The 21,994-nt window shown below is 42.1% G+C and overlaps 1 protein-coding gene across 1 annotated transcript in view; it reads left to right on the top strand.

Moving 5' to 3' along the window:
* The window catches only part of LOC124389836 (ryanodine receptor 3-like), a 462,748-nt gene that overhangs the window by 333,142 nt on the left and 107,612 nt on the right, over positions 1-21,994 (top strand). Inside the window, exons 65-69 of the mRNA XM_046855362.1 lie at positions 3,742-3,872; positions 4,206-4,529; positions 20,965-21,205; positions 21,434-21,521; positions 21,674-21,766. Of these exons, the coding sequence (XP_046711318.1) occupies positions 3,742-3,872; positions 4,206-4,529; positions 20,965-21,205; positions 21,434-21,521; positions 21,674-21,766 (877 nt within the window). The remainder of the gene's footprint in view (positions 1-3,741; positions 3,873-4,205; positions 4,530-20,964; positions 21,206-21,433; positions 21,522-21,673; positions 21,767-21,994) is intronic.

Below are 21,994 nucleotides of genomic sequence, written 5' to 3'. Positions count from 1 at the left end.
GCTGTAGCTGTCGCTCAATTGCATTCATGGTTTTCCCTCTGTAACCTATAAATATCATCAACATAAAGACTACAAAAAATATGAGGTTCTATGACCTTTGTTATACTAGTGATTTTTATACTGAAGAAAGTGACTGAAAGGATGCTTCCTTGTGGGACCAGTTCCTGTACGTGTACATTTTTAACATGTGATAGTGTGGTTCCTATGTGGTTCCTATTTGAACACAGGAAATTTCTGTTAGACAGGAAGTTGTTAATAATAATGGGTAAATTGCTTTTAAAACCCATTTCATATAGGTCTTTTTAGGATACCATATCTCCGAATGGTATTATATGCCTTCTCTGGGTCAAAGAATAGAGCTACAGCATGCTCTTTCTTGATTAAACTGTCCCTAACATATTACTCAGTCTGATAAGATGGTCTAAAGTGCTTTTGTCTCATCTAAATCCACACTGATAATTGCTGATCTGATTCCTTGACTCCAGTATACACACTCGGCGGACACTGACCGTGGTTTCCATGGTTTTGCAGACACAATTGGCCAGAGTAATTGAACAATAATTTTTTTCATCACTCTGGTCTTTATACGGTTAGGGGACAGGGATAACAATAGCCTCCCTCCAAGATGGTGGTATATTTCCTGTTCTCCATATGGTATTAAAGATTCAAGTCAAGTCAAGAAGCTTTTATTGTCCTTTCTTCCATATATAGCCCTGGTGCCACATTAAACAACACAGAGATCCAAAAACACAATATAAAGCTACTTAACAGAACACAGAGCAAGGACTAAAGTAAGTGTCCTTGCCACATAAAGTGCATTGTGTGCAACCAAGTGCAAACTGTGCAGACAAAAAACAGTGCAGACAGACAACACAAGACAGTGTGGGACAGATACACAAAACCCAAAATAGCCGACCAGTAAACCTATTGTATACGCTGATTATATACAGTAATGTGCAAAAGAGGACTATAAAGGATTATAAACAAGAGGGACTATAAACAAGAAAGTATTTGTAAACATTAACACAATGCAGTGCAAAAACAGCAGTAGCAGCAGTCGAGAGGTGAAGGAGAACAGCATGTAAACAGTAATAAATGGTGGTGGAATGGATTGAGATGAGTAATGAGTGTGTGTTGAGTTCAGTTTGTACAGTTCAGTAACACACAGTTGAGTGAGTGTGTGTGTGTGAGTTTCAGTGTTAGTTCAGTTCAGTTCTGTGTACTGAGGAGCCTGATGGCTTGATGGAAAAAACTGTTGGACAGTCTGGATGTGACGGCCCGAATGCTTCGGAACCTCTTTCCTGACAGCAGGAAGGTGAAGAAAGTTCAGAGACGTTCAGAGTGGGTTGTTGGCTCCACAAGAGGCTGTTAACTGTTGCACCTCCTCTCTGTATGCTGACGTCGTTCTTGCTAATAAAACCAACCACGGTCGTGTTGTTGGCGAACTTGATAATTGTGATTTGAGCTGTGCATGTCGCTGAGTACACAGCCCTGATGGGCCCCAGTGCTCAGTGTGGTGGTGCTGGAGATGCTGTTCCCAATCCAGACTGACTGAGATCTTCCAGTCAGGAAGTCCAGGATCCAGTTGCAGAGGGAGTTGTTCAGGCCCACTAGGCTCAGCTTCTCAATCAGGTGCTAAAGGATGATTGTGTTGAATGCTGAACTAACTAAGGACACTAACAGCATTTGTATGTAAGTGTCCTTATTGTCCAGGTGGGTGAGGGCCAGATAGAGGGTTGTGGAGATGGCATCATCCGTGGAACGGTTTGGACGATACGCAAACCGCATGGGGTCAAGTGAGGGTGGAAGCTGGATCTTGATGGCCTCATGACAAGCCTCTCGAAGCACGATGATAGGTGTGAGTGCGACAGGACGATAGTCATTGAGGCAGGAGACTGTAGACTTCTTCAGCATGGGGACGATGGTTGTTGTCTTGAAGCACATAGGAACAATGTTGCTGCTCAGGGAGATGTTGAAAATGTCAGTGAAGACATCTGCTAGCTGTTGTGCACAATTTCTGAGCACTCTGCCAGAAACATTGTCTGTTCCGCAGACTTACGTGGATTGACTCTGATTAGAGTTTTCCTCACTTCAGCTGTAGACAGAGCACCTGGTCACTGGAAGGAGGTGTGGTCTTTCTTGCCTCCACGTTGTTCTGCACCTCAAAACTGGTGTAGAAGTCATTTAGCGCATCTGGGAGGGAGACAACACAGTCACAAGCGGGGTGTAGTTGTCTTGTAGTTTGTAATCATCTGGATGCCCTGCCACATGTGCCAGGTGTCTCCGCTGTCCTGGAAGTGGCTGTGGATTTGCTTAGCGTGTGTGCACTTCACCTCTTTGATGGCATGGGACAGTTTGGGCCTTGCTGTTCTTTAGGCCATCTTGTCCCCTGCACTAAAAGCAGAGGCTCTATTTTTCAGCAGCAGAAGCACTTTTGCAATCATCCATGGCTTCTGTTTAGATAATGTAGTGATGGTCTTGGAGATGGTCACATTAACATACTTGCTGATGTAGCTGGTCACTGATGATGTATGCTCCTCCAATTTAATGGAATTGCTGTTGGTTGCAGCCTCCCTAAACATGTCCCAGTCAGTGCAGAGGTGGCTCCTGCTGGACAGGTTTTCACCTGTTTTCGAACTTGTTTCTACATGCAGCAGAACTATGACCAAACCCCTGACAGTGAGAGCATCTCAGAGGATTAGGAATGTACATGTCAACAAGGACAGGATCCTAGACAGATTCATTCTGGTGGCTGTAATTTGTTGAAAGTTAGGATATATGTATTAATCTTAATAATTTTATCTCCTTTTCTGATTAAAATTTACTTCACATTTGTAACACCTTCTTTTGTTAATTCTGTGGCTATTTCAGCTTCATCTATATCCTTGAGTTCTCTTGTTTTGATAATTCCTCTGCTGCTGTTTAGATATGGGTGACACGTGGCTTTTAATAGAACACCCTCTAAGGTACTTGCTTGTAGCAAATCGTCAGCATGGGCTTTTTTAAACTTTCAATCAAAATCTGGCCTGATCTAAACTTTTTTACATCATTAACTGTTCCTGCAATTCCTGCCATTCCATTTTTTTATTGTAAATGGGGATAACTTTGGAAGTACTACATCAGTTGAGAGAGATTTAAAAAAATCAGTTCACACCCAGTGCTAATGTCATCATCCACATACTGTTCTAATATTCGTTTTTTGGGGGTTTGTTTATTTGCTATATTTGTTTTAATTTTCACTCATCATCTTTGCTCCCCACCCACCATGGAGTCCAACCAGGGGATGCACGGAGCTGTGGAAATCCAGCAGATATACATCAGAGATACAAGGATGACATACTCTTGCAAAAAGAGCCAATGTTCAAATTGCCCGATTGCCACCGCCTTCAGGGAAGTGAAACACACGGATGATTTAATTGGCAGTATAGCAACCACCCATCAATATGAAGTAGGAACCAAAGCATTGGGGTGGTCTTGGAAAGGTCTCAGCTAATCACATTCCACAAATAAGAGGTCTTATTCCTCCACAGACACTGGTCACAACTCACAGCCAACATGTTGCCCCATTTGTCGCCTTTTACAAACAGCAAGGGGGTGCTAGGGACCTATTCTACCACGGGTCCCCATGGGGGCAGGAAGGTCAAGTAGGTTTTAGGATGTGGTGAGGGAAGACATGCAGGTGGTTTGTCAGAGGTTTGTAAGTATTATAGTAACTTTACTTGTATGTCTGTTTTACTGTAGACACCTTCCAGCTCTAGGTGAGTGTTTGGCCACCTTAGCGGGAGCCATGCCCGTGGCATTTTTGGAGCCTCACCTCAATACACACAACCCATTCTCTGTCTTCAACACTAAAACATCATGTGAACAAGCCAGTAAGTGTTACATCTTTAGGCAGTAAACCTAATTTATTTTTTTAATTATTTTTGTTTAATTATTTTTAATTTAATTATTACTTACCAGGCTATCTTTTTAGTTGATAGCAGTATCTTTAGTTGTCATCATTAATTCAAGCTTTAAATTATTATTCAACTACCACATTGTGATCTCATTTATTTATATTATAATTACGTTCTTGAAAATCCACCATCCTCCAGATAGTGCTGTGTTCACACAACCTTGTAATGCCTTGTAATAATATTAAGCTCATGTTATATGTTAGTTTGAAATTATTTTAACCCACTAACCCATTTTACCTCTCTCCTCAGTATTAGGCATGCCTGATACTGTAGAACAGATGTGCCCTGAAGTACCCCATCTGGACTGTCTGATGAAAGACATAAATGACATGTCTGAATCAGGAGCTCGCTACACTGAAATGCCCCATGTCATTGAGGTAGTGCTGCCCATGCTGTGTAACTACTTATCCTACTGGTGGAAGAGAGGGACAGAGAACCAGGCCAAGGGCACAGAAACTGCATGTAGCACCACTGTCACTTCTGAGCACCTGAGTCTAATCCTGGGCAACATCTTAAAGATCCTGAATAGTAATCTAGGCATTGATGAGGCCTCCTGGATGAAGAGGATTGCAGGTAAATATGTCTTATTGTAAGTAGGCCAAGGCAAATTGACTAGATTTATAAACAGATAAAAAAGTATTTAGTTTAGCATTGATCTACTACTTCTAATTTTGTGTCTATTTCTGGTGCCTTCATGACATAATTTCAGTGAATACCTTAAATAATTAAATTGTATTTTAAATTATTTGTTTTACTTATCACTAGGTTTTATGTTAGTTTCAGAAAAATTTAATGTACCAAGATTTAGTAAAAGACATCAATACATATACAGTTGTGTTCAAAATTATTCAACCCCCACTGAAATTGATTGTTTTGGTCGGTTTGACATTGATTATGATCATTCAGTCATCCTGCTTACAATTAAATCAAAGAGGCACGTGTAGGTCAGACAAATATAACATAACATTTATAATGAAATAACCACAAATGTCTTTTCTGAGCTCACATCATTATCAGTTTTATTCAACCCCCAAGTGACATTCAATCTTAGTACTTAGTACAACATCCTTTTACAGTTATAACAGCTTCTAAACGTGAAGCATAGCTTGACACAAGTGTCTTGCAGCGATCTACGGGTATCTTCGCCCATTCATCATGGGCAAAAGCCTCCAGTTCAGTCACATTCTTAGGCTTGCACTGCAACTGCTTTCTTTAAGTCCCACCAGAGGTTCTCAATCGGATTTAAGTCTGGTGACTGCGATGGCCACTTCAAAATGTTCCAGCCTTTAATCTGCAACCATGCTCTAGTGGACTGCTTGGGATCATTGTCCTGTTGAAAGGTCCAACGTCTTCCAAGCCTCAGGTTTGTGACGACTGCATCACATTGTCATCCAATATCTCCTGGTACTGAAGAGAATTCATGGTACCTTGCACACGCTGAAGCTTCCCAGTACCTGCAGAAGCAAAACAGCCCCAAAGCATGATTGACCCCCCGCCATGCTTCACAGTAGGCAAGGTGTTCTTTTCTTCATAGGCCTTGTTCTTCCTCCTCCAAACATAGCGTTGATCCATGGGCCCAAACAGTTCTAATTTTGTTTCATCAGTCCACAGAACACTATCCCAAAACTTCTGTGGTTTGTCCACATGACTTTTGGCATACTGCAGTCGACTCTTCTTATTCTTTGGGGACAGCAAGGGGGTGCGCCTGGGAGTTCTGGCATGGAGGCCTTCATTACGCAGGGTGCGCCGTATTGTCTGAGCAGAAACTTCAGTACCCACATCTGACAAATCTTTTCTCAGTTCCTCAGCAGTCACACGGGACTTTTCTCCACTCTACGCTTCAGGTAGCGCACAGCAGTCAAGTCAGCATCTTCTTTCTGCCACGACCAGGTAGCGTTTCAACAGTGCCCTTTGCCTTGAATTTGCGAATGATGCTTCCTATGGTGTCTCTTGGTATGTTTAACATCTTTGCAATCTTCTTATAGCCATTGCCCTTCCTGTGAAGAGTAATCACCTGTTCTCTTGTCTTCCTGGACCATTCTCTTGACCTCACCATGTTTGTAACCACACCAGTAAATGTCTAGAAGGAGCTGAGTATCACAGTCATTTTAAAGCTGCCTAATTGGTGCTTATTAGGCTTTATTGCTGCTCCCTGATATCCACAGGTGTTTTCAATACCTGATTGAAAACACTTCATTGAACCTCTGTTCTTCAGAGTGGTAGTCTTTAAGGGGTTGAATAATTATGTCAATGAAGAATTCACAAAAGAAACATTTACTACTGTATTACAAAACTAATTGATGTCATTTTAGTTGCATATGGTTCTTTAAGAAGTCCTTGTAGGATTTCATTCTGAATACAATTACAATTGTACACTAAATTCCCTAAAACCATTTACAGCATTGGGGGTTGAATAATTTTGAACACAACTGTAGCTACACACACACACACACACACACACACACACACACACACACACACACACACATAGTATCTCACAAAAGTGAATACACCCCTCACATTTTAGCAAAAATTAAGAATATCAATGGACAATACAATTGAGATGAAAATGTTATATATTTTAGATTAGTCAATGTGCAGCTTGTATAACAATACAGATTTACTGTCCTCTGAAAATAACTTAACATACAGCCATTATTGTCAAGATAGCTGGCAACAAAAGTGAGTACATGCAAATTGAACATGTTCAAAGTGTAAATATTTTTTGTGAGCACTATTATTATCTAGCACTGCATTAATCCTCCTTGGCATGAAATTCAGTGGTGCTGCACAAATTGTTGCTGGGATCTTCCGCTGGAGGATGCCCCACAGGTGCTCATTAGGGTTCAGGTCTGGAGACATACTTGACCACTCCATCACCTTCAGCAAGGCAGTTTATCTTGGCAGTGTATTTGGGGTCATTTTCATATTGGAAAACTGCTGTTCGACCTAGTTTATGAAGGAAGCGCATTAGGTTCTGCTTCAGAATGTCACAGTACATGTTGAAATCCATGTTTTCCTCAATGAACCGCAGCTCCCTAGTACCAGCAGCACTCATGCAGCTCCAGACAATGATGCTACCATTACTATGCTTGACTGTAGGCAAGCCACAGTCTTCTTAGTACTCCTTACCAGGCCTTCGCCACACATAATGGACACCACATCCAGCCAAACAAGTTTATCTTAGTCTCATCAGACCACAGGACATGGTTCCAGTAATTCATGCTAAGTTTAGGGGCAACCAGTTCCTGTTCCAACATGACTGCACACTAGTGCACAAAGCAAGGTCCTTAAATGGATGAGTGAGTTTGGTGTGGAGGAAAATGCCCTACCTGCACCTCAACCTGATAGAACACTTTTGGGATGAATTAGAGCGGAGACTGTGATCCAGGCCTTCTCATCACACATAAGTGTCTGACCTCACAAATGCGCTTCTAGAAGTATGGTCAAAAATTCCCATTAGCAGACTCATAAACCTGAAAGGAAAGCCTTCCCAGAAGATTTGAGGCTGTTATACTGTAGGTGCAAAGGGTGGGCCAACATCATATTAAACCCTATGAATCAGATGTTACTCACGTTCATTTGCATGTGAAGGCAGACGAGCAAATACTTTTGGCAATATAGTGTATATATGGCTATGTATTATATTTAATATTTTAAAAAACACTATGTTACCATGAGCCAGGTAATAGGAAATAGGAAGCAACGAACTCATGGCGCAGCAAGAGCTTGGCATGTCACGTTTTAATTGATCCTTCTTCTGAATCCTATCGAAAACATTGTAAATTAATTTTAATATTTAATCAGTTTAGTTTATATTGCAATAGAGTATGTTTAGTTAAATGTGATAGACCCAGACCATTACTCCCAAATAATCAGGAACAAGCTTTGTCTCGCCTCAATTCTTTGCGGTGCACGTTGAGTAAAAACCGTGAGATGGAGGAACAGTTTTCTGCCGTCATGGAGGAACTCTTCCAGAACCACCACGCAGAAAGAGCACCACCTATCCACGAGGATGAAGAATGTTGGTATTTACCCATCTTCGGCTTGTATCATCCGCAAAAAACGGGAAAAATACGGGTGGTATTTGATTCCAGTGCACAGCACCAAGGTATTTCTTTGAACAATGTGCTCCTCTCAGGCCCTGACTTAAACAACCTGCTGTTAGGTGTGCTAAACGGTTCAGGAAAGATCGCATTGCAATTATGGCGGACATCCAACGAATGTTCTATGGTTTTCTGGTGAAAGAGGAACACAGAAACTATTTGAGATTTCTCTGGTACAGCGATGGCGACTTGAGCCAGCAGGTGGTAGACTACCGTATGAGGGTACATGTTTTTGGAAACAGCCCTTCTCTGTCAGTGGCTATATATGGCCTACAGTTGGCTGCACAGGAAGGTGAACAAGAGTATGGAACTGACACTTCACACTTTGTTAACAGGCACTTCTATGTGGACGATGGCCTCATGTCCTTTCCAAAAGAAGCCGAAGCAATCGACCTGCTCAAGCGCACTTAGGAATCGCTTTCCAAGTCAAATATTAAGCCCCACAAGATAGCGTTAAATAGTGTCAAAGTCATGCAAGCTTTCCCACTGGAAGATCTTGCTTCTGGTCTCCAAGATCTGAATTTTGGAAATGAGAGTTGGCCTGCCCAGAGAAGCCTAGGTTTGTACTGGGATATGTAAACATATACTTTCACCTTCAGAGTTGCAGCAAACAACCAGCCCTACACTCATCGTGGAGTACTCTCTGTTGTGAATAGCCTCTTTGACCCTTTGGGCTTCGTGGCACCGGTGACTATCAGGGGAAGAGCGCTAGTACGTGAGCTGGCTAAAGAGGTACAAGATTGGGACACTGTTCTTCCTGAGGGGAAGAGAAACATGTGGGAGGAATGGAAAACCTCACTTCAAAATCTAAATAACCTTCACATCTCACGCACATACTTACACCATTCGTTTTCAAACACTTCATACATGGAGTTGTGTGTCTTTTCAGATGCCTCAAACTGGGCTATAGGGGCAGTAGCGTACTTCAGAGCTCTGAATGATGAAGGTAATCCGGAAACAGATGCAGAAGTCAGACCTTGTATAACCAGCTTCATCGCTCGAGTTGGAGGAAGCCTCTTTTCAGAACAGTTTCAACACTTTTCTACCTGGGAATCTTTGCAGAGAGCAATTTCTTTTCTGATTCATCAGGCACGTTCTCAAGTTAGTAGTCAAGTTTCATTACCACATCACATGCATGTAAAGGATGGCATGTGCAGTAACATAAGCACACCTAAAGAGCAGACAGCAGCAAAGAGAATAATACTTCTGCACACGCAGAAAGAACTATATCCAGAAGAATATACTGCACTGCAGAGAAATGAACAAGTTTTACATTCAAGTGCACTATAGAATCTTGACCCCTACATTGATGACGGTCTTTTGAGGGTTGGAGGATGCTTGAAACATGCTCCGGTTGAGTCAAAGGTAAAGAATCCAGTCATCCTCCCAAAGCAATGTCATGTTGCTAAGCTGTTGGTGAGATATTAACACGCCAAAGTGTACCATCAAGAGAGACAGTTCACAGAAGGAGCAGTCCGACTGGCTGGCTTGTGGATTGTTGGGGGAAAAAGACTGATAAACTCTATCCTTCATTGTTGTGTTTTATGCCGCAAACTCAGAAGAAAGCAAGAAGTTCAAAAGATGGCAGATCTTCCTCCTAAACACCTCAAGGCATCTCCTCCATTTACATACATAGGGTTAGATGTTTTTGGTCCATAGACAGTGGTCACTCCGTGCACCAAAGCCGGTAAAGTTAAAAATAAAAGCTGGGCTATGCTCTTCACATGTATGAGTACACAAGCAGTACACATAGAGGTCATAGTCTATGAACACTGCCAGTTGCATCAATGCGCTGCAAAGGTTTTTTGCTGTGGGAGGACCAGCAAAATAGCTTAGATAGGACAGGGGAACCAAATTTATTGGAGCAAGTCAAAAACTGGGCATGAAACCAACAAAAGAAAAACAGACAAGTCTTCTTAAATACCTCCATGAGAACAGCTGTACTTGGGAATTTAATCCTCCACACCCTTCCCACATGGGCGGAGCATAGGAATGCATGATCGGTGTAACCTGCAGGATTCTAGATAGTATGCTGTTGCAGAAGAAACACACTCACTTAACTCATGAGGTACTTTGCACTTTGATGGCAGAGGTTTCAGCAATCATGAATGCTAGACCTTTGGTAGACCTGTCTCGGTAGATCCGTATTCTCCATACATACTAACTCCAGCAACTCTCTTAACACAGAAGCCTGGAGTACCTGTTCCATTGGAGAGCTACACTGAAAAAGAGCTCTTGAAATGTCAGTGGAGGTGAGTGCAGGCATTGACTAACGAATTCTGGAGCCGATGGAGAAAAGAATACATCAGTACACTCCAACCTCGACGCAGATAGCATGAGATTTACCAAAATCTGCACCCTGGAGATATTGTGCTGTTAAAGCAAATTACCAAGTTACCAAGGAAGACTGGCCTTTGGGGTTAATCACATCCGTCTTCCCGAGCAATGACGGAAAGGTCTACAAGGTAGAGGTTAGGACAACCCCAGGCGGTAACGCTTAAGGCCAATTTCTGATGTGATCCAAGGAAGACTAAGTAAGATTAATCACAAACTGTTATAATGGCATTAATAATGCCAGGTGGGGAGTGTTCTGCCTCTGTTAGAGGCTGTGTACATTATGTGATGGATATTTACATTTATTAATATTATACTTCTTATGAACCTTTAATGTTCTGTATGTTTCATTTTTGCCTGCCGCTACTGTGTAAGTCTTATTTGAGGACTCTTATTTTGTGTTACCGTGAGCCAGGTAATAGGAAATAGGAAGCAACGAACTCATAATTTTTATATATTTTTTTCATTTCATTTACAGTTTTACTCGGTTCAATGGCCACTGAGTTTAATTGTGTAAACCCCACATGGGACTAATAAAGGAGCAAGTTGCTCATATCCTGGCTCTTGAACAGAGTTTGGCTTGCTGTTGATTTATATTGCACGCTAGGAAAGCAAAACATATAAGGAGAACAGTAAAAGCGTTGTAATAAATTATATGTACAAACTTTGAAAATAAGCTTTGGAACACTGGAAATCACTATTTGTTGGAGTAGACAAATGCTATAAAAAGAGAATGCAATGGAGAAACACAGCCTAAAAAGAAAGGAAAAAAATAAACATTAGCGTACAAATGCATACGCATTCGTTTAAAAAATATAATTTGTTTACTGCTGCTTTTATTTGCTGACTTTATATTTAGTGTTTGTTCTCACCGGTTTTATTGAATCCATCACTATGCGAGCGAGCTGATGAAGTCGTGAAGTCACAACAGAACAGATATAGTGCGACTGTTCCAAAGTTAGAAAACAAACATCATGCTAGCCCGTAATGTGAGAATCCCAAATAATCAATATCGGCATTCGTTGACAATGAATTTTATTATAGATCATTATCAATTTTATCGATTAGTTGTTGCAGCCCTATTATCATTACAACGCGCTAGCTAGTTGTTCTCTCCCAATATTGACTAGTCAGATGGATGATTTAAATCATTTACAGTTATTGTTATTTAGAAGGGTTTATCGGATGCATCCATAACATGTGTTGCGTGTACGCTATGCCATGAGCACGTTAATTCCTATTACCCATGTGCCCCTCGCGGAAGCCTGTCAAAATATGTAAAAAATATTTCCCTTACGTAGGAACTAACATAACAGCGGCAGATAAAGCATACCTTGCACAAATAAACTATTTCTTTAGCATAATATTTATAATGCAGATGTCTATTAGATTGCATGTGGAAGAAACCTTGAAAGGAACCAACCACTTGAGGTGTGAATTGTGGGCAGGGCTTACTCACTTATATTGAAGGTGCTATAGTTGTAGTTAGCCCCCACAAGTAGGTAGCCCCCTAAAGCCAGTAACGCTTAGTGTTTATTTAGAATTTCTTATTTGTACTTTTTTTAAAAAATTTGAGAGATCAGTCATGTGCCTCAAACCCATCTCTGTAGTCATCTCTTACAGACACAGGCGTTCCCATCCACAGAACAGCTGTCACATTGCCAGTAACCTCATCTACCCTCCCCTGTTGTCTCAATCTCAAACAGTGAGAACTGGATATCCCCACAGAACACTGCTACACCAGCTGCTCTGTCTTCTGCCTATGCTTTCTCCCACTCGCCAAGAGAAACCGGTAGAGGTGGTGGTACAGGTCTACTTTTATCACAGAGATGGTGTTTCACACCTATCCCTTTGTCTCATCTAACCATGTCTTCTTTTAAATTCCATGCAGTTTCAGTTACTTCTCCAATTAATCTTTTCATCATCGTCCTTCTGGTCCCCTTGGAGACTTTTTCTAGAAGAGATGGACACACTCCTCAGTACTTTCCCCTCTGACAGCACCCCTCTGACAGGTCTTGGTGACTTCAACCTCCCATCTGACAAACTACAGTCATCCTGCCTCTTGCCTTTTCTGAATACCTTCTCCTTGGCATTTAACAGTTGCCCTCCAACACACAAGGGAGGAAATGTCCTGGACCTGGTTTTCACCTGCCCTACTCCAGCTACAGACATGACTGCCACTCCACTTCCAATCTCTGATCATCACCTGGTTTCCTTTTCAATCACTCCTATTCCTATTCACCCTAAAAATAATTTACATGTCTCTCTTATCTGTCCTAACCTTCACTCCATCTCTCCCTCTTCTGTAGCTTCCTGTACTCTTTCTTCTCTTTCTGACCCCGACTCCTTTTCCTCTCTACCCTTGGACGTTTCTACTGACTCCTTCCTCTCATCTCCTCAACCATGGACCTCCTTTGCCCCTTGCCTACAAAACCCAAGAAGACTTCTTGTCCAACACCGTGGCTATCGGAGGTTTTGCGCAGCAATCGACGAGAGATCAGATCTGCAGAGAGGAAGTGGAAAAAATCACAACTCTATGTAGACCTCGCATCTTACCGCGCACTCCTGACCAAATTTTCTTTGGAGTTGACTTCTGCCAAAACTGCCTTCTACAAAGAAAAGGCCTCTGCACAAGATCCTCGTAAGCTCCACAACATCTTCTCTTTACTCCTCAACCCCCCTGCTCCATCCTCCCTGACTGCTAATGACTTTGCCTTCTTCTATGATGAGAAGATTAAGAAAATCTGCCAGACCTTCACTTCCTCCCCAACAATGACTACACAACACAGCCAACAATCCACTATGTCTCTGTCAAGCTTCTCAACCTTAACAGGAGATGAGATACTGCAAGTCATCCAAGTTTGCAATCCCACCACTTGTCCTCTGGATCCAATCCCTTCAACTATGCTTCAGACCATCACACATGATCTCCTGACCTTCATCTCCATAATCATCAACAGGTCATTAACATCTGGCTATGTACCAACTACCTTCAAGCAAGCAAGGGTCGTTTCCATCTTGAAGAAACCTGCTCTGGATCCATCAGACATCAACAGCTACAGACCGGTATCACTTCTCTCCTTTCTTTCTAAATCTCTGAAACGCACTGTTTTTAACCAACTGTCTGTCTATCTCTCACAGAACAACCTCCATGATCCAAACCAGTCTGGCTTCAAAGCGGCACATTTCACAGAGACAGCCCTTTTGACTGTTTCTGAGAAACTGCATGCTGCTTGGTCAGCCAAGCTGTCATCTGTTTCAGCAGCATTTGACACAGTCAACCACAAGACACTTTTGTCAACCCTCAAGAGCCTCAGTATACACGGAACAGCATGGGAATGGTTTGCTTCCTACCTGGAAGGTCGTTCATAACAGGTAACATGGAGGGGAAACCACATCTGCCCCGTGCAGGCTCACTACTGGTGTCCCACAATGCTCGGTACTTGGTCCCCTCCTTTTCTATCTCTATACCCACTCCATTGTTGAAGTCATATCCTCACATGGGTTTTCTTATCACTGCTATGCAGATGACACTCAACTAATCTTTTATTTCCCTCCATCAGATACCACAGCTTCCGCTCGGATCTCAGCATGCTTGACAGACATATTTTCATAGATGAGTGCTTACCAACTAAAACTCAACCCCAGCAAAACAGAACTGCTGATCATCCCAGGCGATTCATCTCCAGGTCAAGATCTCCAAATAACACTTCATGACTCTCTGCTCTCCCCTTCAGCCACTGCTCGTAACCTTGGGGTAACTATGGACAATTAACTGTCCTTCTTCCCACATGTTGCTAATGTGTCTCGTTTTTGTAGATTTCTTCTTTACAACATCTGAAGGATTCAACCATTTCTGTCCACACAGGCTGCCCAGGTGCTTGTTCAGTCTCTTTTGAGTTCAAGACTCGACTACTGCAACTCTCTGCTGGCAGGTCTTCCCCTGAACGCTATCCGTCCACTGCAAATGATCCAAAACGCAGCTGCACGGCTTGTGTTCAATCAGCCCAAGTTCTCCCACACCACCCCACTGCTGCGCTCCATTCACTGGCTTCCAGCAGCTGCACGTATCAGATTCAAAACACTGATGCTTGCCTACAAGGCTAAAAATGGACCAGCGCCATCTTACCTCAGTGACCTAATCACATCTCGCACTGCACCACGCTGTCTGAGATCCTCCAGCACTGCTCGGCTGGTACCACCTTCTCTCAGAATGCGAGGTAAGTACACTTCAAGGCTATTCTCTGTTCTGGCACCAAGGTGGTGAAATGAACTTCCCCTAGATGTCCGTACAGCGGAGTCCCTGATTATTTTCAATTATTATTTTTGTAATCTGGCGTACCAGTGTAGATTTTATTAATTACTAGAGATTTAAAGCACTTTTCTACGTCGCTCTACCAGGAGCTCCTGAGCAATTAATAAAATAGCTCAACATCTGAGATCATTATAGATCCAACACCCACGGGCGACTCATGTGGTCCTTGTGGGCGACCTGTTGGTGACCACGTTGGTGACTCCTGGTATAGGATGTCTTTGGGTGTGGTAGCAATACATTTACCTCTCATCTGAACTAGTAGACCCTAACCTGTTCAGGCATCACAAAGGCCTTGTGCACAAAATGATTTCCATGGGTTGGAGTGGAATATTTGGGATGGAGTATAAATCTGACCTCAACCCTACTGTTAGATTTTTATCATGCCGGAAAAAATTATTCTTGGAAAGGTTTTCCATACAATCTACGATTTTTTTTCTGATCAGGGAAGAATCACACAGCACACAGAATGGTGCGTATGTTTTTTTTTCTTCAGTTGAATGCAGATAACAGACAAGTATATATACACACTGGAAAAAACCCAAGCTAAAACTGTTTCTGATTAGGTAAGAGGACATAGTAACTAGAGATGTGTGAGCCCAGACAAGGAAATTCTGTGTACCTTAATACTCAAATCGTAAAGATCTTACAGACACTGAAACATAGGAATGTGTGTTTAGAGAACCCGTATGAAGCCCATTTTAATACGTACATCTACTAAACACATTTGGGATAAATTGGATCACTGACTGCACCCCAGGACTCCTCACCCTGCATCAGTGTCTGATTTTATAAAAACCCTTGTGACTGAATGAGCACAAATCTCCACAAGCACATTATCTAAAGCAGGGGTGTCAAACTCAGGCCCGCAGGCGAAATCTGGCCCGCGATGTAATAATATTTGGCCCACGAGATCATATCAAATGTGTATTAGAGCTGGCCTGCCAGTATGTAGCGCATACACCGCTAATACTACAAATCCCAGAATGCTTTGTTATTGCGTTGGGGTGTCAATCGAGTCCGCTGAAAATCTCAGCGTATTCAGCGCTGAATTCACCCGGCGATTTGCCGACTTTGAAGCACAGAAATGCAGATTTGAACTGCTCAGTAATCCGTTTGTGGTTGACATGGAAAGTGCACCAGCCAACCTCCAAATGGAGCTGATTGAACTCCAGTGTAGTGACATGCTCAAGTCAAAGTATGACTCTGTGGGTGCTGCACAGTTTCCACTTTTCCTCCCCGACACACTGCCCCTACCACTCATATCTTGTGATCCAAGATGGCGGTGCGAGCACATCGCGAGGCTCAGGGTCTCTCCAGAATCTGCAATTTTGCAGTATTCCTGTTGCTCATCTCAGGTCTGTTCGTGCAGAACAGCTGTGCATATACATCGTACACCCAACGTGAGCTTTTGGATAATGGTTTACGACTTCCCGACAGTTTTATCGACAACCTTCATCTCCTTCCTGAGATCACCAGAGCACCCGAGGCAGCTCACTCTACCCGGCCGGGCGGAAGTGCTCGCAGGCGGCGTCGTAAACAAAGGCGGGGGAAGCGTGGTGGAGTGAAAGCTAAGCTAAAGCTAACACCACACCGGCTCTCTTTACCCAGCATCTTCCTCGCCAATGTTCGGTCACTGGTAAACAAAATAGAGGAGATTCGTCTCAGCATCATTTACAGCATGAAACTTCGGAACTATAATGTCATGATCTTCACGAAAACATGGCTACACAGCGACCCCCCTCCCCCACCTGGGACAGTCAGATCACCTTTCTTTGTTTCTCACCCCCAAATATGCACCCCTCATCAACCGGGTAAAGCCATCAGTGAGAACCATCAAGGTGTGGCCCGCAGAGGCAGATTTCACACTTCAGGAAAGGTTTCTACACACAGACTGGAGTACATTTGCTTCTCAGGCCACCAGTGACTCTTACACAGACATCAACTGCTACACCTCCTCTGTACTGGATTACATCAGTTCAACCATAGACAGTGTTACTACCCAGAAACAGATCATCACATACCCAAATCATAAGCCATGGATGAAGAAGGAGGTGCGCCTCCTGCTGAAGGCACGCACTACTGCCTTCAGGTCAGGTGACGCTCAGGCCTACAGCACATCCAGAGCTAACCTGAAGAGGGGCATCAAAGAGGCCAAGCACTGCTACAAGCAAAAGATAGAGGAACACTTTTCCAACTCTGACCCTCGACGTATGTGGCAAGGCATCCAGGCCATCAGTGATTACAAATCCTCACACCCCACCCCCGCTGCCACTGATGTCCTCTTTTTAAATGAGCTTAATGTCTTTTATGCTCGCTTTGAAAGAGACAACAAAGAAACTGCCACAAAGCTCTCGGCTGATCACTCTCCAATCAAAATCTCCTCCACAGATGTCTGCAATGCACTGAACCGGATCAGCGCACACTAAGCCGCTGGACCAGACAACATCCCTGGTCATGTACTCAGGGCATGTGCTAAGCAGCTCTCTGGGGTCTTTACTGACATCTTCAACCTGTCTCTTGCCCAAGCAGCTGTTCCCACTTGCTTCAAATGCACCTCAATTGTGCCAGTGCCAAAACACTCCAACCTAACGTGCCTGAACAACTACCGCCCTGTAGCACTGACACCCATTGTCATGAAGTGCTTTGAGCGGCTGGTCCTGGCACACCTGAAGGACTCTCTGCCAACCACATTTGACTCTCACCAGTTTGCCTACCGAAGCAATAGAAGCACAGAAGATGCAGTTTCCATGGCACTGCACTCTGTGCTCACACACTTGGACAATAAGAACACCTATGCACGTATGCTGTTTGTTGACTTCAGCTCAGCATTCAATACCATCATTCCATCCAAGTGAATAGCCAAACTTCTAGATCTGGGCATTAACACCTCCACCTGCAACTGGGTCATGGACTATCTGACCAACAGACCCCAGCAGGTTCGATCTGGCTCCATCTGCTCCAACACCATCACACTCAACACTGGTGTACCACAGGGCTGTGTGCTGAGCCCTTCCTCTACTCCTCTTCACCTCCGACTGCAGGCCTGTGAATGGATCTAACTCCATCATCAAGTTTGCAGATGACACTACCGTGATTGGTCTCATCACCAACAATGATGAGACTGCCTACAGGGAGGAGATCCAGCACCTAGCCACATGGTGCAACAACAATAACCTGCTCCTTAACACCTCCAAGACAAAGGAGCTTATTGTGGACTTCAGGAAGGAGGCAAGAGGCACATGACACCACCCACATCAATGGGATGGCTGTTGAGCGTGTCTCCAGTTTCAAGTTCCTGGGGATCCACATCTCGGCGGACCTGTCTTGGAACATCAACACCTCCAGCCTGGTCAAGAAGGCTCACCAGCGTCTCTTTTTCCTGAGGACACTTAAAAAAAATCAGCTCTCCTCGGATATCCTGGTGAACTTCTACCGCTGCGCAGTAGAGAGCATCCTGACCAGCTGTGTCACAGTCTGGTATGGGAGCTGCTCTGCTGCAGAGCGTAAGGCACTGCAGCGGGTGGTGAAAACTGCCCAGCGCATCACAGGGACTCCACTCCCAGCCATGGAGGACATTCAAAGAAACGCTGTCTGCGTCGAGCTCGCAGCATTCTTAAGGACTCCTCTCATCCTGCCCATAGACTGTTTCTCTTCTGCCCTCTGGCAGGCGTTTCAGGTGCCTCCGGACCAGGACCAGCAGACTAAAGAACAGCTTTTTTCCTAGAGCTGTCTCTTTAGTGAACTCTGACACTCACTGATACACTACCACATTTCCCCACACCTCACACTTTGTTATTGCATGAACTGTTTACACAAACCTTTGCTCATTTGCACACTGCTCTTCTTTGTATTGCTCATCATTAACTTATTACCATTGTATATATACCCGTGAACATAATATATTGCTATTACAATGAACAGAGAATATATATATATATATATATATATATATTCATCTGTATATTATTGTTCATAGTACATATATATTCATATTCATCTATATACTACATTTATAGTACATATATATTCATCTGTATATTATTGTTCATAGTACATATATATTCATATTCATCTATATACTACATTTATAGTACATATATATATATATATATACAATGGTAATAAGTTAATGATGAGCAATACAAAGAAGAGCAGTGTGCAAATGAGCACATATATATATATATATATATATATATATATATATATATATATATATATATATATATATATATATATATATATAGGCGATAAGCGGAGGCGGAGGAAAACTTGTTTTTACTATCACTCCTGCACACTACGTATCCTAAACTTTAAAATTTTTACTTTTCTTCTTTGCTTATCTTAATTTTCGTCACAATCTTTGCTTTCTGGCTTCGATTCGCCATCTAGCAGTGGCGTCTCGAGCTCGTATCTCAAGTTTTTGCTCGCGTATCAAAGCAAAAAATCGACCGAGTGACCGCTCGTATCTCAAAAAACTGTTGGGCACTATGTTAGGGCACTCCTATGTCGAGGTACCACTGTGTGTGTGTGTGTGTATGTATGTGTGTGTGTGTGTATATATATATATATATATATATATTCATCTGTATATTATTGTTCATAGTACATATATATTCATATTCATCTATATACTACATTTATAGTACATATACATCTTTAAATTACTGTTTATAGTCTATATTAGTATTTCTATTTAACTATGTAAATCATGTAAAAACTGTATATCCTGCACTTGCTGTTATTGCACTCTGGTTAGACCCAAACTGCATTTCGTTGCCTTGTACTTGTACATGTGTAATGACAATAAAGTTGAATCTTATCTAATCTAATCAACTCCGTGCCCAAGCTGCTCAAATGCTCTCTTGATGATACCAGCCCAAACCAGTACTCCACCTCCACCTTGCTGGCGTCTGAGTCGGACTGGAGCTCTCTGCCCTTTACCAATCCAGCCACGGGCCCATCCATCTGGCCCATCAAGACTCACTCTCATTTCATCAGTCCATAAAACCTTAGAAAAATCAGTCTTGAGATATTTCTTGGCCCAGTCTTGACGTTTCAGCTTGTGTGTCTTGTTCAGTGGTGGTCGACTTTCTGCCTTTCTTACCTTGGCCATGTCTCTGAGTATTGCACACCTTGTGCTTTTGGGCACTCAGTGATGTTGCAGCTCTGAAATATGGCCAAACTGGTGGCAAGTGGCATCTTGGCAGCTGCAGCTTGACTTTTCTCAGTTCACGGGCAGTTATTTTGCGCCTTGGTTTTCCACACGCTTCTTGCGACCCTGTCGACTATTTTGAATGAAACGCTTGATTGTTCGATGATCACGCTTCAGAAGCTTGGCTATTTTAAGACTGCTGCATCCCTCTGCAATATATCTCACTATTTTTGACTTTTCTGAGCCTGTCAAGTCCTTCTTTTGACCCATTTGCCAAAGGAAAGGAAGTTGCCTAATAATTATGCACACCTGATATAGGGTGTTGATGTCATTAGACCACACCCTTCTCATTACAGAGATGCACATCACCTAATATGCTTAATTGGTAGTAGGCTTTCCAGCCTATACAGCTTGGAGTAAGACAACATGCATAACGAGGATGATGTGGTCAAAATACTCATTGCCTAATAATTCTGCACTCCTGTATATATATATATATATATATATATATATATATATATATATATATATATATATATATATATATATATCTCCACTTATCTCGACCTCGGTTAACTCGACAACCCAACATTTCAACATTACACATTTGGAAAGAAGATTGCAGTCAATGTTTCAATAAATATTGAGTTGGGCCTGCAACTTCATCCCAGTTTTTAATTTTGGCCCACTGTGAATTTGAGTTTGACACCCCTGATCTAAAGGAACATCTTCACAGAATAGTGGAAGGTAAAAAAACAGCAAATGGAAACTAAATGTGAAAGGGAATGTTTAAAAAGCACATAAAATCATGTGGTCAGGTGTCAACAAACTTTTGTCCAAATATACTATATTTTTTTTATTGTTCTAAAAATACCCACTGGCAAATTGTCATATACTATCAATGAAACTGTCATATATATCAAAGGAACATAAATATTTGTTTACAATTAAACTTAAATGTCATAATAAATAGAAACAAGCAAAAGAACAAAAAGAAACAAAAAAAGAACAAAAAGTGTTTTACAGTATGTATAATGTTGATAAATTCATGTGAAACCAATCAATACTAGTATTTTTCTCATTATGACTGACATTTTGCAGTGTACGCTCAACCTATCATCAGCAAGGCGAGGGCAGATCTTTTAAAGACACACTTCCTGCCAACTCTGGAGAAATTAAAGAAGAAGACTGTGAAGGTTGTGGCAGAGGAGGAGCTTCTCAAAGCTGACAACAAAGGCGATACCCAGGAGGCAGAGCTACTGATTCTGGATGAGTTTGCAATGCTTTGCAGGGATTTGTATGCATTCTATCCCATGCTTATTCGCTATGTGGACAACAACAGGTACTCCTATTACATTACATGCCCAGTATCTCATTCAAAAGGTCATGTTTTATATATAAAATTGTCAGCATTTTTATGTGTATTGTCAGCAATTTGCTAGTGTTTCTATGTCAACAGAATAAGCAATTTATATAATATGATTTTATGTTAGAAAATGCTGGCTTTGTGCCAATTTCTGTTTAAAAATGTAGTAAGTAGACTCCTGGGTTTATTATGATTCCACTCTAGGTCACGATGGCTGAAAGAGCCTGATGCTGACTCTAATGAGCTTTTCAGGATGGTAGCAGAAATTTTCATTCTTTGGTGCAAGTCACACGTAAGTGTTTCTGAATTCTTCCTTTTCCTTCAATAGTGCAAAAATAGAATTCTTATAACCAAACATGTAAAGCCTTTAGACTTCCAGAAAAAAATATTATAAATATTTTATTGTACCTTCTGTTAAATTCACCTGTCAATTTTCTCATTCAGAATTTTAAGCGAGAGGAACAAAACTTTGTTGTGCAGAATGAAATCAATAATCTCTCCTTTCTCACTGGGGACAGCAAGACAAATATGTCAAAGGTATGAGTGTAGAGTTTACAAATGCTTAACATTGAATGATGTCTGACTGGGACAGTATGCCATACAAGGGTGTGAATTAAAATGTTTAATAAAATGCTGTTGCTCTATTTTCATTATATTATTTAATATGATAATAATAATGAAAAGAGATGAGAAATGCTGATGATTGAGTCAAATGATGTTTAATTCATGGATCAGGATTATAATTGAACCCATGCCATTTCACAG

Source organism: Silurus meridionalis, chromosome 8 (genome assembly GCF_014805685.1).
Source record: "Silurus meridionalis isolate SWU-2019-XX chromosome 8, ASM1480568v1, whole genome shotgun sequence".
NCBI classification, from domain to species: domain Eukaryota; kingdom Metazoa; phylum Chordata; class Actinopteri; order Siluriformes; family Siluridae; genus Silurus; species Silurus meridionalis.
Note: the sequence above shows the minus strand (reverse complement) of the source record. Positions and strands in the feature narration are given on the sequence as shown.